Genomic DNA, 20,129 nt, shown 5'->3' on the forward strand with positions numbered 1-20,129 from the left:
AAAAGAGTGGCTGAGCAGTGATGCCACTTGTGGTAGTACTCCAAGTAGGGCTGGTACAATTACAGTATAACCGACGGTTATGGCTGAAGACAGTAAATAAAATATCCCCCATAACCATGGAACGAACAGCTGACTGGAGACGTGACGGCTGGGCATTCGTGCGGTTGAGTCAGTTTCTGCTGTAACATGGACTCCACAACGTGATGAAACTTTGTTGCTCCTTGCTAAAACATGCAAGCTGTTGCGGCAAACAAGTCTTCAGTAGCCTAGGCAACGTCCCCCTCCCTGCAGAACCAGCACATGCAGTCAGGAGCGGAGAAGGAGAAATGTGTCTTTAAAAGCAAAAAATGAAGGGCTCACTGCTAATGATAATTAGCGCAAAAATAACAGCATGGACACCGCAAACCCTGCATTTGACAGCCCTGGGGCGGTACAGGGAAAGTCCAACCTCAGGGCAAGGCTAAACCACAAAAAACTACTGACCAAAAATAGCCTAGCGCTCAGAGAAAGTACACTAAACCCCGGTTATAGCCTGTTGCCTTGAAACCTTGCATGAAGGCAAACTCTTTGGCTGTGTAACTCCAGACCTCTCTTGTCCAAAAAACCTAAAAAACACACACACACACCGGAGCTGGTGGTTGAATTATTCAAAAGAGCACAGTGCTCCATTTATTCTGGGATAAGAACCTGAGGGGGAACACTGCCCAACTACAGCTAGAGGAGGCTAAACATCAGAGAGTAAAAAAAAAAATAATAATAATAAAAAATAAAAATAAACTTTTTAACTACACTTAACCCATATCTTAACCACAAAATTAAAAAAACATATTTCCCACAAGAGAATGATTAACTGACTAACCTAACAATTAATAAGCCTACATTACTGGAGTCACTTCACAATGTCATATTTACAGATTACAATACAGTAGGAACATTAGGTTTATACAGTTGAAGTCAGAAGTTTACATACACCTTAGCCAAATACATTTGAACTCAGTTTCACAATTCCTGACATTTAATCCTATTAAAAATTCCCTGTTTTAGGTCAGTTAGGATGTAAAGCAGAGGCACTGAGTTTGAAGGTAGGCCTTGAAATACACACACAGGGACACCTCCAATTGACGTCAATTAGCCTATCAGAAGCTTCTAAAGCCATGATATTTTCTGGAATTTTCCAAGCGGTTTAAAAGACACAGTCAACTTAGTATATGTAAACTTCTGACCCACTGGAATTGTGATACAGTGAATTATAAGTGAAATAATCTGTCTGTAAACAATTGTTGGAAAATTACTTGAGTCACGCACAAAGTAGATGTCCTAACCGACTTGCCAAAACTATAGTGCTAAAACGTAAGAAAAGCCCATTGGGCCTCAATTAACAAAATGCTAAGACAATTTGCACAAACTAATAGCGAAATCGTTAACCAAATGCTAACGTGCGAAAACGAACGTAAACAAAATCGCAAAGACAGGCAACTCGAGCTCAAAGTTAAGCATAGCTAATAGCTACCAAATGTCATTTTCTGTGAGTGTGGACATTTACAAGCAAAAGTGAATGAGATAAATTGTGCAAATGAACAAAGTTGTGATGCACGCTTTTCTGAAGGAAAAGCAGCGTGTGTACACGGAGCAGAGTGGAAAAGAACGGAGAAAAAACAACAACACTAGGGGTAGAAAAAAAATGGTATCTGTACAGACTACTCATCCAGAGCTCTTTGACTTATAGCAGTAAGCCATTATAAGATATGATAGCAAACACTCAGTAGTGAATTGCATACAAGTGTAACTTTATCACCTCATATCACAGACTAGCTGATAGATACAGAACGCTTGGACTCATCAGCTCCCGCCGTCTCCCATTTACAAACAAACACGTGACTGGCTAAACTGTCCTGGGGAACTACAGTAGACTTCATAATGTGACAGGTGAAATGAAGAACGCGATCTGCTTCCTCTCCTAACGTATTGCACAAGCTGACTGCAAGTAAACTTAAAAAGTAGCTACAAATATTCAAAAGTCGTGAAAAAAAAAAAACTTCCAATAAACATTTCTGACCGTATTGAAAAACCACCCTGTGGCTTTTTCCAAATACCATTGTATACAGCATAAACAGTATACCGCCAAGTACAACCATAAGAAGTATTTTAAAATGTTTAGTTTGTTCTAAAAGGATGAACTTGTTACCAGTGCTCCTGATTAGGCCTAAATTAGGAATGGTATCCATATTTATGCAATTGTATCTGTTTTCTCCCATCTCAATAGGTTCAACTTCATTTTCTCATAAGAATACCACACTCAAACTTTCACTACATGTGGGCTGGAATCAAGAGCACACATGCCCAAATAACATCCAAACCTGAAAAACAGGGCAATGAAAACACACCCAGCGGTCAAATTCCTCAAAGGAGGCGGCCAGGTGACAGGCACATTATTCTACTTTTAAGAGAACGAACCCCCCCCCAAAATGTTTTTATAAAGTTATCCTAGAATATTCAGAAAGTATAATTTAATCTATAAACTGATCTGAGATCAGCCAGAAGAGTGTGACCCTCGAGGATTTACTTCTGGCATGTTTTACTGTGGTCCATGCCAGCAGCTTACCATCTGTAGCAGTCAGACTGCACTGTCCAACACCCAAAGGCTAGGCCTATTTCTAGCAGCAGTGTATCATGCTCAGCGTCTCTTACACTCTCCTCAGCCAAACTGTAACAACAACCTCAACCCATAGTTGAAGAGAGAACTCAAGGTAAGTGCAAACTACACTGAACAAAAATATAAAAACGCAACATGTAAAGTGCTGGTCCAATGTTTCATAAGCTGAAAAAAAAGATCTCAGAAATGTTCCAAATGCACAAAGAAAATGTAGCTCTCTCAACTGCACACAAATTAGTTTACATCCTTGTTAGCAAGCACTTTATCATTTGTCAACATAATCCGTCCACCTGACCGGTGCGGCATACCAAGAAGCTAATTAAAGTGCATTACACAGATGCACCTTGTGCTGGGGACAATAAAAGGCCACTAAAATGTGCAGTTGTGTCACAACACAATGACACAGATGTCTCAAGTTGAGGGAACGTGCAATTAGCATMCTGGCTGCAGGAATGTCCACCAGAGGGGAAAAATTGGGGGAAAATTGACTGGCTCCCAAGTGTGTGGGCCTATGCCCTCCCAGGCCCACCCATGGCTGCGCCCCTGCTGAGTCCTGTGAAATCCATAGATTAGGGCCTAATGAATTTATTTAAAATTGACCGATTACTCAGCAAAATCTTTGAAATAGTMGCATTTATATTTTATTCAGTATAGCTACCACACATCTACCAGATGCGGTATAATTAAATGCAGTCTCTCATAGTGCGCTCGGAAAGCATTCAGACGCCTTGACTTTTTCCACTTTGTTACATTATACAGCCTTATTCTAAAATGTATTAAATAAAAAATCCTCAATCTACACACAWATCAGYRCTTTATGGTAGAGTGGCCAGAKAYAYGCCACTKAGTTAAAGGCACAGCAGCCCACTTGGAGTTTGCCAAAAGGCACCTAAAAGAACTCTCAGARCATAAGAAACAAGATTCTCTGGTCTGATGAAACCAAGATGGAATACTTAGGCCTGAATGCCAAGCGTCACATCTGGAGGAAGCCTGGTACCATCTCTACGGTGACGCATCATGCTGTGGGGATGTTTTTTCAGGGACTGGGAGACTAGTCAGGATCGAGGGAAAGATGAATAGAGCAAAGTACAGAGAGATTCTTGATGAAAACCCATTCCAGACCGCTCAGGACCTCAGACTAGGTGAATGTTCACCTTCCAACAGGACAACGACCCTAAAACACACAGCCAAGACAACGCAAGAATGGCTTCGGAACAAGTCTCTGAATGTCCTTGAGTGGCCCAGCCAGAGCCCGGACATGAACATCTCTGGAGAGACCTGAAAACAGCTGTGCAGCGACTCTCCCCATCCAAATCAGACAGAGCTTGAGAGGATCTGCAGAGAAGCATGGGACAAACTCCCCAATTACAGGTGTGCCAAGTTTGTAGCGTCATACCCAAGAAGACTTGAGGCTGTAATCGCTGCTAAAAGGTGCTTCAACAAAGTACTGAGTATAAGGTCTGAATACTTATGTAAATGTGATCAGTTTTTTATTTTAAATAAATGTGCAAAAAAATAAATGTTATTGCTTTGTCATTATATAGGGTAGTGTGTCGATTGATGAGTGGAAAATTAAACTATTTATCCATTTTAGAATAGGTCTGTAGCGTAACAAAATGTGGAAAAAGTAGGGGTCTGAATACTTTCCGAATGCACTGTCTATGTGAATTAGAGTTCGGAGCAGTCTGACCGTACGTCGGATTGATGCCTTTCTAAAAACAAATTACTGTGTAAGCCCCTCAGGTGTGCTTCGTCATGACAACCCAGCATACGAGCCTGACTATGCATAAAGGCTGCTCTTCACCATGGTCAATCAATAACAGTGTGTATTACTGGCCACATTGACAATAAGAAAAACGGAGGCATGGGTTAATGGCATAGCCCAAAACCATAGGCAAAGACACACCTACGCATATGCGCAATTACTTTAATCTAAAAGGTCTGCGCACATAACATTTAGCAACCGTCCTCATTTATTGTTTCTGTCTGATGTTTTAACAAGAAATTAAGCTACCTGCCCATATAAGATATGTCTATGTCCCAGAAAGTTGACTGTTGTATACAACGTTTTCTAGTCACATTACTGCATATTAGGAAACAACCGTCCCAGTATAGGGACACTGATCCTGTAGAGGTTTTAAGGGTATTTCACCAAGCCCTCAAGACCAGGGTTTTCCTGCAGTCCATGGATTTGCATAACTGATGTCAGAAAAGAGGTTACCATTTGAAACATGCAGGTACATATATAGGTCACTTTTATGGGAGGCAAAGTGAAGAAGACTGCAAACAGCAGGTACAAATGAGAGTAGAGGCAAAAGGCATCATAGTGACTTTGAAAAAACTAAACGAGAGCTTTTAAAGGCACAGTGCGGTACCTCGGAAAACTCACTTTACATGTTCCGATAAAAAAACACCAACCAGTAGTCTCCAAGGCATTCCTAGTCAATCACCAAACATTTCAGCAATATATATATATTTTTTTTTAATTAATAAAAAACACAGCGCTGTTGGCGATAGGTGCACTTGATTCAGCAGCCCTAGTGCCGGGAAGGAAAAGTGTTCCCATTTTGAGCCATTTGTGTTTGAAGGTCGAACTCCACCTACCTGGCAGGCCCGGAGAGCAAATTAAGTCCCCTTACAGGCCTACCGCTCTCCAATCAGATTGCAGACAGTGATCTGAGTTCAGTTACCTCATGCCATAGACTGTAAAAAGCCTTGAACGCACAGCAAAGCTGATGTGAGATTTCAAAACCACGACTATAGAGACTAGAGGTCAACCGATTATGATTTTTCAACGCCGATACTGATACCGATTATTGGAGGCCAAAAAGCCGATACCAATTAAATCGGCCGATTTCTAAAATGTATTTGTAATAATGACAATTACAACAATACTGAATGAACACTTATTTTAACTTAATATAATACATCAATAAAATCAATTTAGCCTCAAATAAATAATGAAACATGTTCAATTTGGTTTAAATAATGCAAAAACAAAGTGTTGGAGAAGAAAGTAAAAGTGCAATATGTGCCATGTAAGAAAGCTAACGTTTAAGTTCCTTGCTCAGAACATATGAAAGCTGGTGGTTCCTTTTAACATGAGTCTTCAATATTCCCAGGTAAGAAGTTTTAGGTTGTAGTTATTATAGGAATAATAGGACTATTTCTCTCTATACCATTTGTATTTCATATACCGTTGACTATTGGATTGTCTTATAGGCACTTTAGTATTGCCAGTGTAACAGTATAGCTTCCGTCCCTCTTCTCGCTCCTACCTGGGCTCGAACCAGGAACATATCGACAACAGCCACCCTCGAAGCAGCGTTACCCATGCAGAGCAAGGGGAACAACTACTACGTTTGAAACGCTATTAGCGCGCACCCCGCTAACTAGCTAGCCATTTCACATCGGTTACAACAGCCTAATCTCGGGAGTTGATAGGCTTAAATTCATAAACAGCAGAGCTGCTGGCAAAACGCACGAAAGAGCTGTTTGAATGAATGCTTACGAGCCTGCTGGTGCCCACCATCGCTCAGTCAGACTGCTCTATCAAATCATAGACTTAATTATAACATAATAACACACAGAAATACGAGCGTTAGGTCTCGAAAACAAAACATTTATTCTTTCAGTGAAATACGGAACCGTTCTGTATTTTATCTAACGGGTGGCATCCATAAGTCTAAATATTCCTGTTACGTTGTACAACCTTCAACCTTATGTCATAATTACGTAAAATGCTGGCAAATTAGTTCGCAATGAGCCAGGCGGCCCAAAGTGTTGCATATACCTGCGTGCAATGAACGCAAGAGAAGTGACAATTTCACCTGGTTAATATTGCCTGCTAACCTGGATTTCTTTTAGCTAAATATGCAGGTTTAAAAATATATACTTCTGTGTATTGATTTTAAGAAAGGCATTGATGTTTATGGTTAGGTACACATTGGAGCAACGACAGTCCTTTTCGCGAATGCGCACTGCATCGATTATATGCAACACAGGACACGCTAGATAAACTAGTAATATCATCAACCATGTGTAGTTATAACTAGTGATTATGATTGATTGATTGTTTTTTATAAGATAAGTTTAATGCTAGCTAGCAACTTACCTTGGCTTCTTACTGCATTCGCATAACAGGCAGCCACCTCGTAAGGCAGGTGGTTAGAGGTGGTTGGACTAGTTAACCGTAATGTTGCAAGATTGAATCCCTGAGCTGACAAGGTAAAAATCTGTCGTTCTGCCCCTGAACAAGGCAGTTAACCCACCGTTCCTAGGCTGTCATTGAAAATAAGAATGTGTTATTAACTGACTTGCCTAGTTAAACAAAGGTGTAAAAATATATATATATAAATAGGCGTCCAAAATTACCGATTTCCGATTGTTATGAAAACTTGAAATCGGCCCTAATTAATTGGCCATTCCGATAATAGAGACTCAATGATTACAACAAAGAGCTGCTTTTTTTATGAGTAAGTTCATGTGTAAGTTGTTATTCGGCCCTGTCAACACTTTGTTCAACACTTTTATAAAGCCATGAAATGTGTGTTTTCCCTACTTCCACTCATGCTACAACCAGCTGCAATGAATGAGTATTGCAAAATGTTTTCGTTAAGTTTCCGTGGCTTGTGTCTTATTAAATATCAAGGAATATTGCACTTTCTCTGATCTCGGAGGCAGAAATAATGCAGTGCGAGTTAAGTTTCGCCAGCTGGAAGACTGTGTCCCATTTTCTCAGCGGAAGGAGGGAGAGCGGAGGGGACGGTGTCTGGTGAGAGGCAGCCTCACGGCTTCTCCCTCCATCCCCTCAGACTGACCATCAGATGCAGGCCATCAGTTCAGTAACAAAAATGTATATATTATGCTCACTCAGCTGTGCCACAAGTAACACAACAAATTATCTATTACTAGTGTATACCAAAGATGTTGAAATAGTCTGACAAGAACAACATTGGCAGGGCAATTCAAGCACAGCTGTGATAATATATTGGGCCTATAGCCTACTGCACAAACCTCATTGCTACAGAGCTGTTTTTAATTGGTTAATGTTGCATAGGCTTATGTTTAAATCATATTATTTAAAAAATGTGAATGGTAGATCACAGCTTACATTTTGACTCAGTGACCTGGACTCAGAAAAGTTTGGTGACCACTGCTATAAAACGATAAGGCCTAAACTACATGTCACAGGCAGCAGTCTATGCATTGTAATTTGAACACATTTCTGATTTAATCCAGCAGTAATAGTTGAGAGCTGCATTCCGGGCCTAGTTGAGAAGTAAAAAAGTATAGCTTTAGTCACCTCCAAAATGTGAAGCACTATGAATGAAGTAATATCCCTCTTATGAAACACTCGGTTTCAACCTTCAGTTTATGCACTCAGTTCCTCCTTATATCTATTTGACTGATAACCTGAGTGCAACAAAGTCACACATGGGTTCCGTACCCTCACTGAAACATTACATAATCAACATCAAGAAAGTAGATAAGTCCAACACCTACATGAGCAGCGTAGGGGGAGGTTTAGCAGGTGTGCAACTGCAGGGGTGTTCACATACTGCTGTCTGCGTAGGTTGAGTTCACTGGACATACTGGCATGTCTACACATAGATAAACTACAGTTATCACAATGAAATGGAAATATTAATCCAAGAGAAGCCAATTGTTCACTGTGTACAGTTCATAAGGCAGGCGACCAGCCTTAGCTGTTGTGAACCTCATGTCAGCCTCCGACACATGCTCCATGGCTGGCTGAACATGAGAACTGCTGTTCCCAATACCAAGATGCAGATAGAAAGAAAATAAAAATACCTTGGTGCCGTGTGCTGCACACACACGTGCACTCTAAAACAGAGGAACGTCCAAATGCCTTTCTCCGGTCTCTAAATGTGCGTTTACACGCAACATTCTTCACCCCGCCTACTGACCTCTCTGGCTATATGCAGCCAAGCCATGAGAATAAACTGGCCCTCTAAGCTCTTCATAGACCAGGACCATTTCTGAGAAGCACCATAACACCGAAGCGGGTCACGGAGGTATGTTACGTAACACTGTTTCAACATTTCACATACTTGATAAATTGGAAGCATAGGCCTATATATGGTAGTGGCCACAAGGATTAGACATTGAGAATTTTCCATGTGTCTCATCCGGAAACATGTAAAACATTAAAGGCATTCTTGTTCATGTAAACACTTCTGTTCCTTCAACAGGTTACGTAATGTAGGCCCATTTGGGCGTAACCATCTGATGGTTAACAGAGGCAGTGCAGGGAAAGCGTTTGCATGCCGTCAAGCTCCCTCTGAAAAATCTGCAGGTTATTACAGGGCCCTTTGTTCATATTACATAATGGCCTAAATGCATAAAGCTCTGGACAATAGACTAACCCTTGTGAAATGCTACCCCTGTATCTTGAACTGGTCAGCGCTTAATTGGTAACCTAACTGGAGTTGTGCTGATTTGTCATCCCAACTTTTAAAATATTTCATATAAAGGCATGAACAACACTCTATTCATGTAGTCAGGTCACAGTACTAAACTGTATTATTGTGACGTAAAAGGGCAGGCCCAACCTACCTGTAGTAGCGTGACTGCAGGTACGTGGAACACACAGCTTTGGACACGTGGCTGGCCGAGCCAAAGTCGATCACTTTCACCCGGTAAGGTTGTCGCACCGGGTCCACCAGCATGATGTTCTCCGGCTTCAGATCAGCGTGGATCAGGCCCAGGCTCTTGAGCTTCTTCAGCGCAGTGGCCACCTGCTGTAAGACCGGCCGGATCACCTTCAGCGGCAGCGGGCTGAACTTGTTCTGCTTGAGGAAGTCATAGAGGTTCTGCTCAAGCATCTCAAACACCAGGCAGGTGTGGCTGCGGTGCTGGAAGCACTCAAAGGCCCGCACCAGGTTATGCTGATCTGCGTTCTCGCCACTCAGACGGGCAAGGATGCCCACCTCTATCTGGCCCTGTCGCGCATACGATGGGTGGTTCTTTAGGATCTTGATTGCCACGACCTCTCCTGTGCCCCGCTTCCAACACTTCACCACCTGTCCGAAGGTGCCGCGCCCCAGGAACTCCAACACCTCGTAAGTGTTCTTCATGGAGCACAAGACCTCGTGCTGCACCAACTGGTAGTCCCCATCCCCGACCACATTGCGAGCCCCAGTCCCTCCCCCATTCTGTTTACGGGGCACTCCCCCCACCGTGTTCCCTATGTTAGTTTGCAACATGGCAGGTATCATGGAAACGTCCTCCACTATCTGCATGGCTTTCCCACTGTTCTCCGGGTGCTCACCCTGACGTTTCAGCCCACATTGCAGGGGGCTTTTCAACAAGTTCAAACCTCCCCCGCTCTCTATCTCCTCACCTCCTTCACTGCTGCTTCTCTGGCCACAGTCCCCTCTACCCAGTCTGACTGCCCCTGTAGCTCCACTGCTGTTCCGGCTTCTCTGGACAGTTGCCTTGACAGGGGGGACCCTGGTCCTGGGTCCGAGGTGTTTTTTGGAGCAACTCACTGTGTACTACTTTTAGGGATGCAGCGGCCTGCAAAGATATGTCCTGCCCACTCAGGGGTCTACAAGATGTTGAAGTTTGTCTTAAATGGAGGATATTGGTAGGCTGGGCAATGCCAAAATGTATTCCAATTATATAGGTCGACAGGCTCCAATCATCAAAAAAAAAAAACAGCTGTTGAGCTCAACTCTGTTTCTTCACACTGCAAAAGGCACTCGTTTGTGTTTGATAAAGATGTGGTGGGTACACCAACATTTTTGAGGCCATACCTGTAAGAGAGAAGGAATGGGAAAGATTAGTTTACAACAATTACCCCAGCTCTGGTTTTGCAGGCAATAACTATCCAAAATACATTTTTCACGCTGTATAATAAAACTTAGCCAGCCACGTTGTTGTTACGTGGCTGATTGTTAGGCCATCTCAACACAACTTCCAACAAAAATTGCTATGGAGGAGGCAATTAGACATTTCAGTTAGATCAGATAGCATGTGGTTTCCAGAATTTCCATCGGTTCTCCATAGCAAGCTCGACCGGAGCACATTCAGCAAAAAACTAAAACCATATCAATGTAATGAGGGGGGAATCCCATCCCTCTGTGGGTGAGCTATGCTGTGTCTGTCTCCCTCAGGCAGGAAAAGCAGAGCAAGCAAAAAAGGGAACTACAGTAGATGGGGGGGGGGGGGCTTTATTCAAACAGCAAACTGTGTGACACTTTAGACCACAAGCAAACAGACAGCCAACCTGCCAGCCTGTCAAAAGCTAACCTTTCAGCATTACCTTTTAAAATGTCTCATCTTGTCAATATAGTCTCTGGAGTACCAGCACTTGTTAGATCATCAAAGTTTGGAAACATGAACGTTTTAGCTGTGCTGCAGATTCTATCAGAGTGAGTGTTTGCTTCAAACAGTATGGAAAGGTTTTATGCTGACAGGGCAATAGTTACACCATGGGCACAAATACAGTGCCTTCAGAAAGTATTCATACCCCTTGACTTATTCCACATTTTGTTGTGTTCCAGCCTGAATTCAAAATAGTTTAAATAATTTTTCCCCCGTCACCCATCTACACACAATACCCCATAATGACAAAGTAAAATACATTTTTTTTTTTAATTGTTAGCCAATTTATTAAATAAAGATCTAATTTACATAACTATTCATACCCCTTTACTATGATGCTCCAAATTGAGCTCAGGTGCATCCAATTTCTTTTGATCATCCTTGAGATGTCTCTACAACTTGTAGTCCACTTGTGGCCAAATCAATTGTTTGATTTACGAAACACCTCTCTATAAGTTCCCACAGTTGACCGTGCATGTCAGAGCAGAAACTATGCCATGAAGTGCAAAGACCTGTCCATAAATTGAGTGTTTTCAATAATAGTGGTCTTCATCATTGGGAAATTGAAAAAAATGCAAAACTACCCCGACTCTGCCTAGAGCTGTCTGACCAAACTGAGTAACCGGGCATGAAGGACATTGGTCAAGGAGGTGACCAATAACCCAATGACCACTCTGACAGAACTACAGAGTTCCTTGGCTGAGATTGTAGTCCTTCTGGCATGTTCTCCAGTCTCTACAGCACTTCAACAATCTGAGATTTATGGGAGAGGCCAGAAGAAGCCACTCCTGAGAGAAAAAAACACGACAGCACACCTTCAGTTTGCAAAAAGGCACAAAGATTCTGTGGTCGGAGGAGACAAAAATTTAACTCTTTGGCCTGAATGCAAAGCACTATGTCTAGAGAAAACCAGGCACAGCTCATCATCCGTCTAACACCATCCCTACCATGAAGCTGGCAGCATCATGCTATGTGGATGCTTGTCAGCAGCAGGGACTGGTACAGCTTAAGGGAACAATGAGTAGAGAGACAAATACTGGCAAATCCTTCATGAGAACCTGCTTCAGAGAGCAAACGACCTTAGACTGGGGCAAAGAATTACATTCCAAATGGACAATGACCCCAAGCATACAGCCAAAGAAACGCTGGAATGGCTCCAGAACAAGAACGTAAAACTCCTTGAGTGGCCCAGCCAAAGGACAGACTTGAATGCCATTTGAAAAATCACTGTCCACAGCTACTCCTGAACTAATTTAATAGAGCTTGAGAAAATCTGCAATGAAGAATGGGAGAGAAATCACCAAATCCAGATGTGCAAAGCTGACAGACATACCCAAGACGACACAAAGCTGTAATCATCGTAAAAGGTGCTTCTACAAAGTATTGATTCAGGGGTGTGAATACTTATGCAATTGAGATATTTCTACATTTAATTTTCAATACAGTTTTAAAAATCATGTTGTTTTCACTTTGTCATGGGTTATTAAACAATCTTGAATTCAGGCTACAACAAAATGTGGAATAAGGGGTATGAATACTTTCTGAAGGCACTGTATGCCACGTTCAGACAGACGAAAGGGTGTGTCTTTCGTATTGAAATGGATTTAGTTTAGGGAGGGGCATGGTTAATCGAATATCCGAACAGACGTTAGTATTCAATTACCGTTAAACTACAAATAATTAAGCCCCGAGTCTCAAATAGCCGCCTGTGTTTTAATAGCTGGGCAACGGAGTTCATATTATATATATATATATATATATATATATATATATATATATATATATATATATATATATATATATACACACACACACACACACCTACTCATTCAAGGGTTCTCTTTAATTTTACTATTTTCTGCATTGTAGAATAGTGAAGACATCAAAACATATCGAATCATGTAGTAACCAAAAAATTCTTAAACAAATCAAAATATATTTCATATGAGATTCTTCAAAGTATTCCAAATTTGAGATTTTTGGTTCCAATCGCTGTGTCTTTGTGAGACGCAGAGTAGGTGAACAGATGATCTTTGCATGTGTGGTTCCCACCGTGAAGCATGGAGGTGGCGTGATGGTGCTTTGCTGGTGACACTGTCTGTGTTTTATATAGAATTCAAGGCACACTTAACCAGCATGGCTACCACAGCATTCTGCAGCGATACGCCATCCCATCTGGTTTGCGCTTAGCAGGAGTATCATGTGTTCAACAGGACAATGACCCAGGATGTGTAAGGGCTATTTGACCAAGGAGAGTGATGGAGTGCTGCATCAGATGACCTGGCGTCCACAATCACCCGACCTCAACCCAATTGAGATGGTTTGGCATGAGTTGGACTGCAAAGTGAAGGAAATGCAGCCAGAAAGTGCTCTGCATATGTGGGAACTCCATCAAGACTGTTGGAAAAGCATTCCAGGTGAAGCTGGTTGAAAGAATGCCAAGAGTGTGCAAAGCTTTCATTACGACAAAGGATGGCTACTTTGAAGAATATAAAATATTTTGATTTGTTTAACAGTTTTTTGTTTACTACATGATTCCATGTGTTATTTCATAATTTTGATGTCTTCACTATCATTCTACAATGCAGAAAATAGTAAAAATAAAGAAAAACCCTGGAATGAGTAGGTGTCCAAACTTTTGACTGGTACTGTATATATAGATGGCCTATTTTAACAATTGAAAGGCTTTTGTCTAAATTAAATTATCCTTGACATTTTTACCAACAAGTATACCCCATGACATTTGAAAGTCTTAATTGAGTAAAAACAACTTTTAAAACGCAGTTTTTAATAATGGTGCATTGAGCTACTGCTGCGCATTTAGCCCCCCAGGTTGCCCTGACATTAGTATGCCATTTCCCCCCCACTTCAAAAAGCAATTACAGGCACTCACCTAACAGTTTTCACAATACCTGACAGATGAATGCAAAACACTCACCCCAAAAACTTTTGTTACAGAATCAGTTATTATGGTGAAAATCTGACTTTTCATTCTGTATTGCTTTTAGCCAAACTACCGGAGAAAAGCAGCATGCCCGCTGTCTAGCATTTACATCAGCGGTCTCCAACAGGTTAATTGCGCACTACCAGTAGCTCGCTGAAAGTACATGCAATTTTCACATGTTCCACCGACAAAAATACTTGCCCCAAAACCTTCAATTAAATGTTAACTGCAAAGAAGGCTTACCTGGCAGAAGTATATCATGAATAAGTGTATCTATTATTTGTTATTTGCAAACGTTGCCATGAAATGAACAGCAGCAGTTGAGAACTGTCACTTGACCAGCAGAATAGACAGCACATTCTTCCCTCGCTAGATCTGCAACGTAAAAAGGGCCAGAGGTGCAATTTAACTGATTCCAGATCTTCTGTGATTTACACATCGACAAGGACTCAGAACATCACATTTTGTTGTTCCTTTAAGAGGGGCGGCAGATAGCCTAGTGGTTAAGAGCGTTGGGCCAGTAACCGAAAGGTTGCTAGATCGAATCCCCGAAAAAAAATCTGTTGTTCTGCCCCTGAACAAGGCAGTTAACCTACTGTTCCTAGGCCACCATTGTAAATAAGAATTTGTTCTTGATTTCCCTAGTTAAATTGTAATTTTTACTGAAAAAATATTCTACAAGGAAAAATATAATTTTGGAAAATATCAAAACACAATATAGAGTTGTTTATTAGCCACTATTTTATCAGGTATATTGACAGAAAACAGAGTGCACTTTTTCTTGTACACTAAGGACCCGGGGAAGAATTGCTAGGGAGAATAGGAGAAAAGAATGTGCCTATTTGAAAGGAGAAAATGACTAAAAATGAGTAGCTCACAGTAAGTAAAACATTTTTTTAAGTAGCTCTCATGTTGGAAATGGTTGGAGACCCCTGACAAACATCATTCTGATTGCTCGATTGTCAAAATACAAAATAAAATAGCTACTGACTATCAGAAAATCCCCAAAAATTAATATGAATAGTAACATAATATGAAATGCCCATCCCTACTTCAGTTCCTAATTTAAATTGGAAAAACAAACAGATAACAAAAAGCAGATTGCTAGTTGCATCACACATGAACTGAAATGATGTCATCCTACAAAAAGGAACAGCGCAAAATAAAATAAACTGATTACCCAATGAAAGGTTCACTTCACACTCAGGGGTACCCTGTGGTGATATAAATCAGAACAGCAAGTCTTAATTCTTTATAATTATTTACATAAACCTTGTCCAACACTTACTAGTTATCACACTAGCTAAGTACAAAAACAGAGTCAGCTGCAATGCCTTCTGTCCATACACGCAGTAGCTTGATTCCCCATCGTTGGTAGGAGACCCTGGTCTAGTGTTGAATTACACTCCTCACCATTTCAGGATTGTAAAGGCTGCCTGCTGTAAGAGGCCACTAGTAACTAAGTCAAATCACTAGTGACTGACCTTTCTGTGTAAGTAATCAACAAATGGGTGGGGGTGCAAACTGAGGAGGGGTATGGGTGGTTGATAAGGCACCTGTTGACAACGTAGCTTTAAGTAATTTCAAATAAGTAGCTAACGTTAGTAGTGCCAAGGCAGAAATCCAATAGTATGTAAGTTACATAGTTAGCTAGGTAGTTAATGTTTTAACTAGCTATATGTCTGAGGGATAAAACATTGTTATTATAAGTTAGATGGCTGGTGAATGTAAGCGTTCATCTTGTCAGTTAACGTTATGTCACAACAAGAGGAAGGACATGACTGGGACTTCTCGTTACCCCCCGAGTGGATTACTACTCAGTGCAGTAACGTTACTGTTGCTATTCCACGAAATGTAGTTAGTTAACGTTAGCCATTCCATGACGTTGGCTAGCCAGCTAGTTGGTAGGCAATAATTAAATCACCCAAAATCAGATAATTAAAATGTACATACAATGTACATACAAACCAATGGACGAATCAAAAAGGCAACCCATGCTGACGAACAAACGTTTTGCTAACATTAACTATTGGCTAGCAACTAGTTAACTAGTTTGACAGATTTGCTAACGTTAGCTAGCCAACGTCTACGTTAGGCATTGAAGTCAAACTATGAGTAAAACTAACAAGCTAGCTATTTACTAGTTACGAAATGCATTGAAATTCGCACAAATGGCTTGATAATTTTAACGTTAGCATACATAAACGTTAGCTATCTTTATTAACAGTAGTTAGTGACAGAATACAGTTAGCAGGGCTTCTCTGAACATGCTAACGAGTTTAACAAGTACCCACACCATGCTCAGTCTGCCTGCAATGCTGCCATCTTGTTCTCCTGGACAACGAGGCTTTCGATAAACCCACCATCTCACACATTTTAAACTCCAAATAACTCACGTATTACACCATTAAATGAAACCAGTCTTCGTCCACAGCGTAGTCAACAACTGCCAGTTTCGCAAAAAAAGTGGCTCTTGTTTTCGTTTCAAGGGTAACGAAGCCCATATTTCTAATCTTAGTTGGGACCAGTTATCACAGAGAACGTACAGTTCCAGCACTTTGCTCGTTATTTCATCAAGTAGCACGAGCTATGTTGGAAGCCAGCAGAAAAAAAGTCTCCCCACTCCGTTGCGTGTGCAATAATTGAGAGTCATAGAACAAGACCAGAGAAATCAACCATCGACACATTACGATCTGACTTCTGAGCATGATATCGTCAAAGCCGATGACCGAGTTCTTTTTGCATGGCCCGGTTCCCCATGGTAGCGGAGTTAACTGATTTTAGACCATTCCATTGGTCCTTAAGTGAAATCGCCTTTCACCCGGGGCACCGGGCCAAGCAAAACGAACTGCACCAATTGTAATCTATGAAGAAAATAACATTTATGAAACATGATTTATAAAAAGAAAAAAATACAATTATGACAAATTTGAGCAAATATAAACAGTCCCCATAGCCTCAGTCACGTGATGTATTTCCTCAGTTACTAAAATCCAATTATAAATCAGGTTTACCAACCTAATTAGGACAGTAAAATCATTTTTTTTGACCAATGCATGGTCTACGGTCTGTTATAAACTGGGTGGTTCGTGCCCTGAATGCTGATTGGCTGAAAACGGTGGTACATTTAAGCATTAAGGCATCTCGGGGATTTGTGGTACATGGCCAATATACCACGACTAATGGCTGTACACAGGCAAACTGCATTGCGTTGTGCTTTTATGAACAGCCGTGGTATATTGGCCATATACTACACCCCTCATGCTTATTGATTAATTATAGTATCAATTTCAAAATGAACTTTAGTTACCTCCAATATCTAATGCAATTAATGCAATTCAATTTAATCTATTTTCAACGGCAAGGTGAAGACCCCACCACATAAAACATCATAAATAGGATTTGTTATTCAGTGCAAAATGCAACAAAAATATTGATAAGGACATTTCTGCATTCTATCCATAGCTAATAATAATAATAGTAAAATAATAATAGGCTGTGTTATATTATGAGAAATTCTAAAATAACCCTCCCAGGCCCTCAGAATGCCCTTCTGTTTCAGCAATTGATAAAAAGAGAACACCTCTGTCATTTCCCCACAGCAATACATTAACCTTTTCCTAGATGATAGCGCTGGCCACTTTAATGTATGAATAAACTTGATTTGAATGTCTGTTTCAATATTGAGTATTGTTTCCCTCTGCTGTTAGATATGTGTATTGCATGCAACTCCAAATTGAAGGCTCTGCTAGTCCCAAAAGCATGGGGTTTAAAACAAGTGTATTTTTCAGCAAAGGAAATAAATATACACTACAAGTCAAAAGTTTGGACACACCTACTCATTCAAGGATTTTTCTTTATTTGTACTATTTTCTACATTGTAGAAATATATTTAGATTTTAAATATAAATATATTTTGTATTTGAGATTCTTCAAAGTAGCCACCCTTTGCCTCAATGACAGCTTTGCACACTCTTGGCATTCTCTCAACCAGCTTCATGAGGTAGTCACCTGGAATGCATTTCAATTAACAGGTGTGCCTTCTTAAAAGTTAATTTGTGGAATTTCTTTCCTTCTTAATGCGTTTGAGTCAATCAGTTGTGTTGTGAAAAGGTAGAGGTGGTATACAGAAGATAGCCCTATTTGGTAAAAGACCAAGTACATATTATGGAAAGAACAGCTCAAATAAGCACAGAAAAACAAATGCCCATCATTACTTTAAGACATGAAGGTAAGTCAATCTGGAAGATTCGATGACTTTGAAAGTTTCTTCAAATGCGGTCGCGAAAACCAAGCGCTATGATGAAACTGGCTCTCATGAGGACCTCCACAAGAAAGGAAGACCCAGAGTTACCTCTGCTGCAGAGGATAAGTTCATTAGAGTTACCAGCCTCAGAAATTGCAGTCCAAATACGTAAATGCTTCACAGAGTTCAAGTAACAGACACAACTCAATTGTCACACACCGTCTCTATTTCACCTGTCCTTGTGCTTGTTTCCACCCCCCTCCAGGTGTCGCCCATCTTCCCCTGTGTATTTATACCTGTGATTTCTGGTTGTCTGTGCCAGTTATTGTTTGTCAAGTCAACCAGCGGTTTTGTCTCAGCTCCTGCTTTTCCCCAGTCTCTCTTTTTCCTCACCCTCGTGGTTTTGACCCTTGCCTGTCCTGACTGCTTGCCCCTGAGCCTGCCTGACATCCTGTACCCATACCTCACCTCTGAATTAACGAAATCTGCATGACCTGACCTTAACTGCTGTCCTGTACCTTTGCCCCACTACTCTGGATTATCAACCCCTGCCTGCCTTGACCTGTCGTTTGCCTGTTGCTGTAATAAACATTGTTATTTTGACACAATCTGTATTTGGGTCTTACCTTCAAACCTGATATCAACTGTTCAGAGGAGACTGGGTGAATCAGGCCTTCATGGTCGAATTGCTGCAAAGAAACAACTACTAAAGGACACCAATAATAAGAAGAGACTTGCTTGGGCCACGAAACATGAGCAATGGATATTAGAACGGAGGAAATCTGTCCTTTGGTTTGTTGAGTCCAAATTTGAGAATTTTGGTTCCAACCGTTGTGTCTTTGTGAGACGCAGAGTAGGTGAACGGATTATCTCTGCATGTGTGGTTCCCAACGAGGAGGAGGAAGTGTGGGGGTGCTTTAATTGTGACACTCGTGATTTATTATGAATTCAAAGCACACTTAACCAGCATGACTACCACAGCATTATGCAGCGATACGCCATCCCATCTGGTTTGCGCTTAGTAGGACTATCATTGGTTTTCAACAGGACAATGACCCAAAACACACATCCAGGCTGTGTAAGGGCTATTTGACCAAGGAGAGTGATGGAGTGCTGCATCGGGTGACCTGGCCACCACAATCACCCGACCTCAACCCAATATAAATTGTTTAGGATGAGTTCGACCGCAGAGTGAAGGAAAAGCAGCCAACAAGCACTCATGAAGCTGGTTGAGAGAATACCAAGAGTGTGCAAAGCTGTCAAGGCAAAGGGTGACTACATTGAAGAATCTCAAATGTAACATTTCTAATTTGTTTAACACTTTTGTTTTTGGTTGCTACATGATTCCATATGTGCTATTTCATAGTTTTGATGTCTACACTATTATTCTACAATATAGTAAATAAAGAAAATCCCTTGAATGAGTAGGTTTGTCTAAACTTTTGACTATGTGCATACTATCGTTTGGGATCACTTAGAAATGACCTTGTTTTTGAAAGAAAAGCACTTTTTTCCCATTAAAATAACATTAAATTGATCAGAAAAAGTGTAGACATTGTTAATGTTGTAAATTACTAATGTAGCTAGAAACGGCTGATTTTGAATGGAATATCTACATAGGCGTAGAGGCCCATTATCAGCAACCATGACTCCTGTGTTCCAATGGCACGTTGTATTAGCCAATCCAAGTTTATCATTTTAAAAGGCTAATTGATCATTAGAAAACCCTTATGCAATTATGTTAGCACAGCTGAAAACTGTTGTTCTGATTAAAGAAGCAATAACACAGGCCTTCTTTAGACTAGTTGAGTATCTGGAGCATCAGCATTTGTGGGTTTGACTACAGGCTCAAAATGGCCAGAAACAAAGAACTTTCTTCTGAAACTCGTCAGTTTATTCTTGTTCTGAGAATTGAAGGCTACTCAATGCGCCAA

The 20,129-nt window shown here is 40.9% G+C and overlaps 1 protein-coding gene across 1 annotated transcript in view; it reads right to left on the minus strand.

Moving 5' to 3' along the window:
* Window positions 1-18,645, minus strand: part of LOC111952225 (homeodomain-interacting protein kinase 3) — a 49,287-nt gene extending 30,642 nt beyond the window's left edge. Inside the window, exons 1-2 of the mRNA XM_070435029.1 lie at window positions 18,589-18,645; window positions 9,233-10,173 (exon numbers count right to left, since the gene is read on the minus strand). Coding sequence (XP_070291130.1) covers window positions 9,233-10,173; window positions 18,589-18,645 — 998 coding nt within the window. The remainder of the gene's footprint in view (window positions 1-9,232; window positions 10,174-18,588) is intronic.
* Window positions 18,646-20,129: the final 1,484 nt, after the last annotated feature.

This window comes from Salvelinus sp. IW2-2015, linkage group LG26 (genome assembly GCF_002910315.2).
Source record: "Salvelinus sp. IW2-2015 linkage group LG26, ASM291031v2, whole genome shotgun sequence".
In the NCBI taxonomy this organism is placed as follows: Eukaryota; Metazoa; Chordata; class Actinopteri; order Salmoniformes; family Salmonidae; genus Salvelinus; species Salvelinus sp. IW2-2015.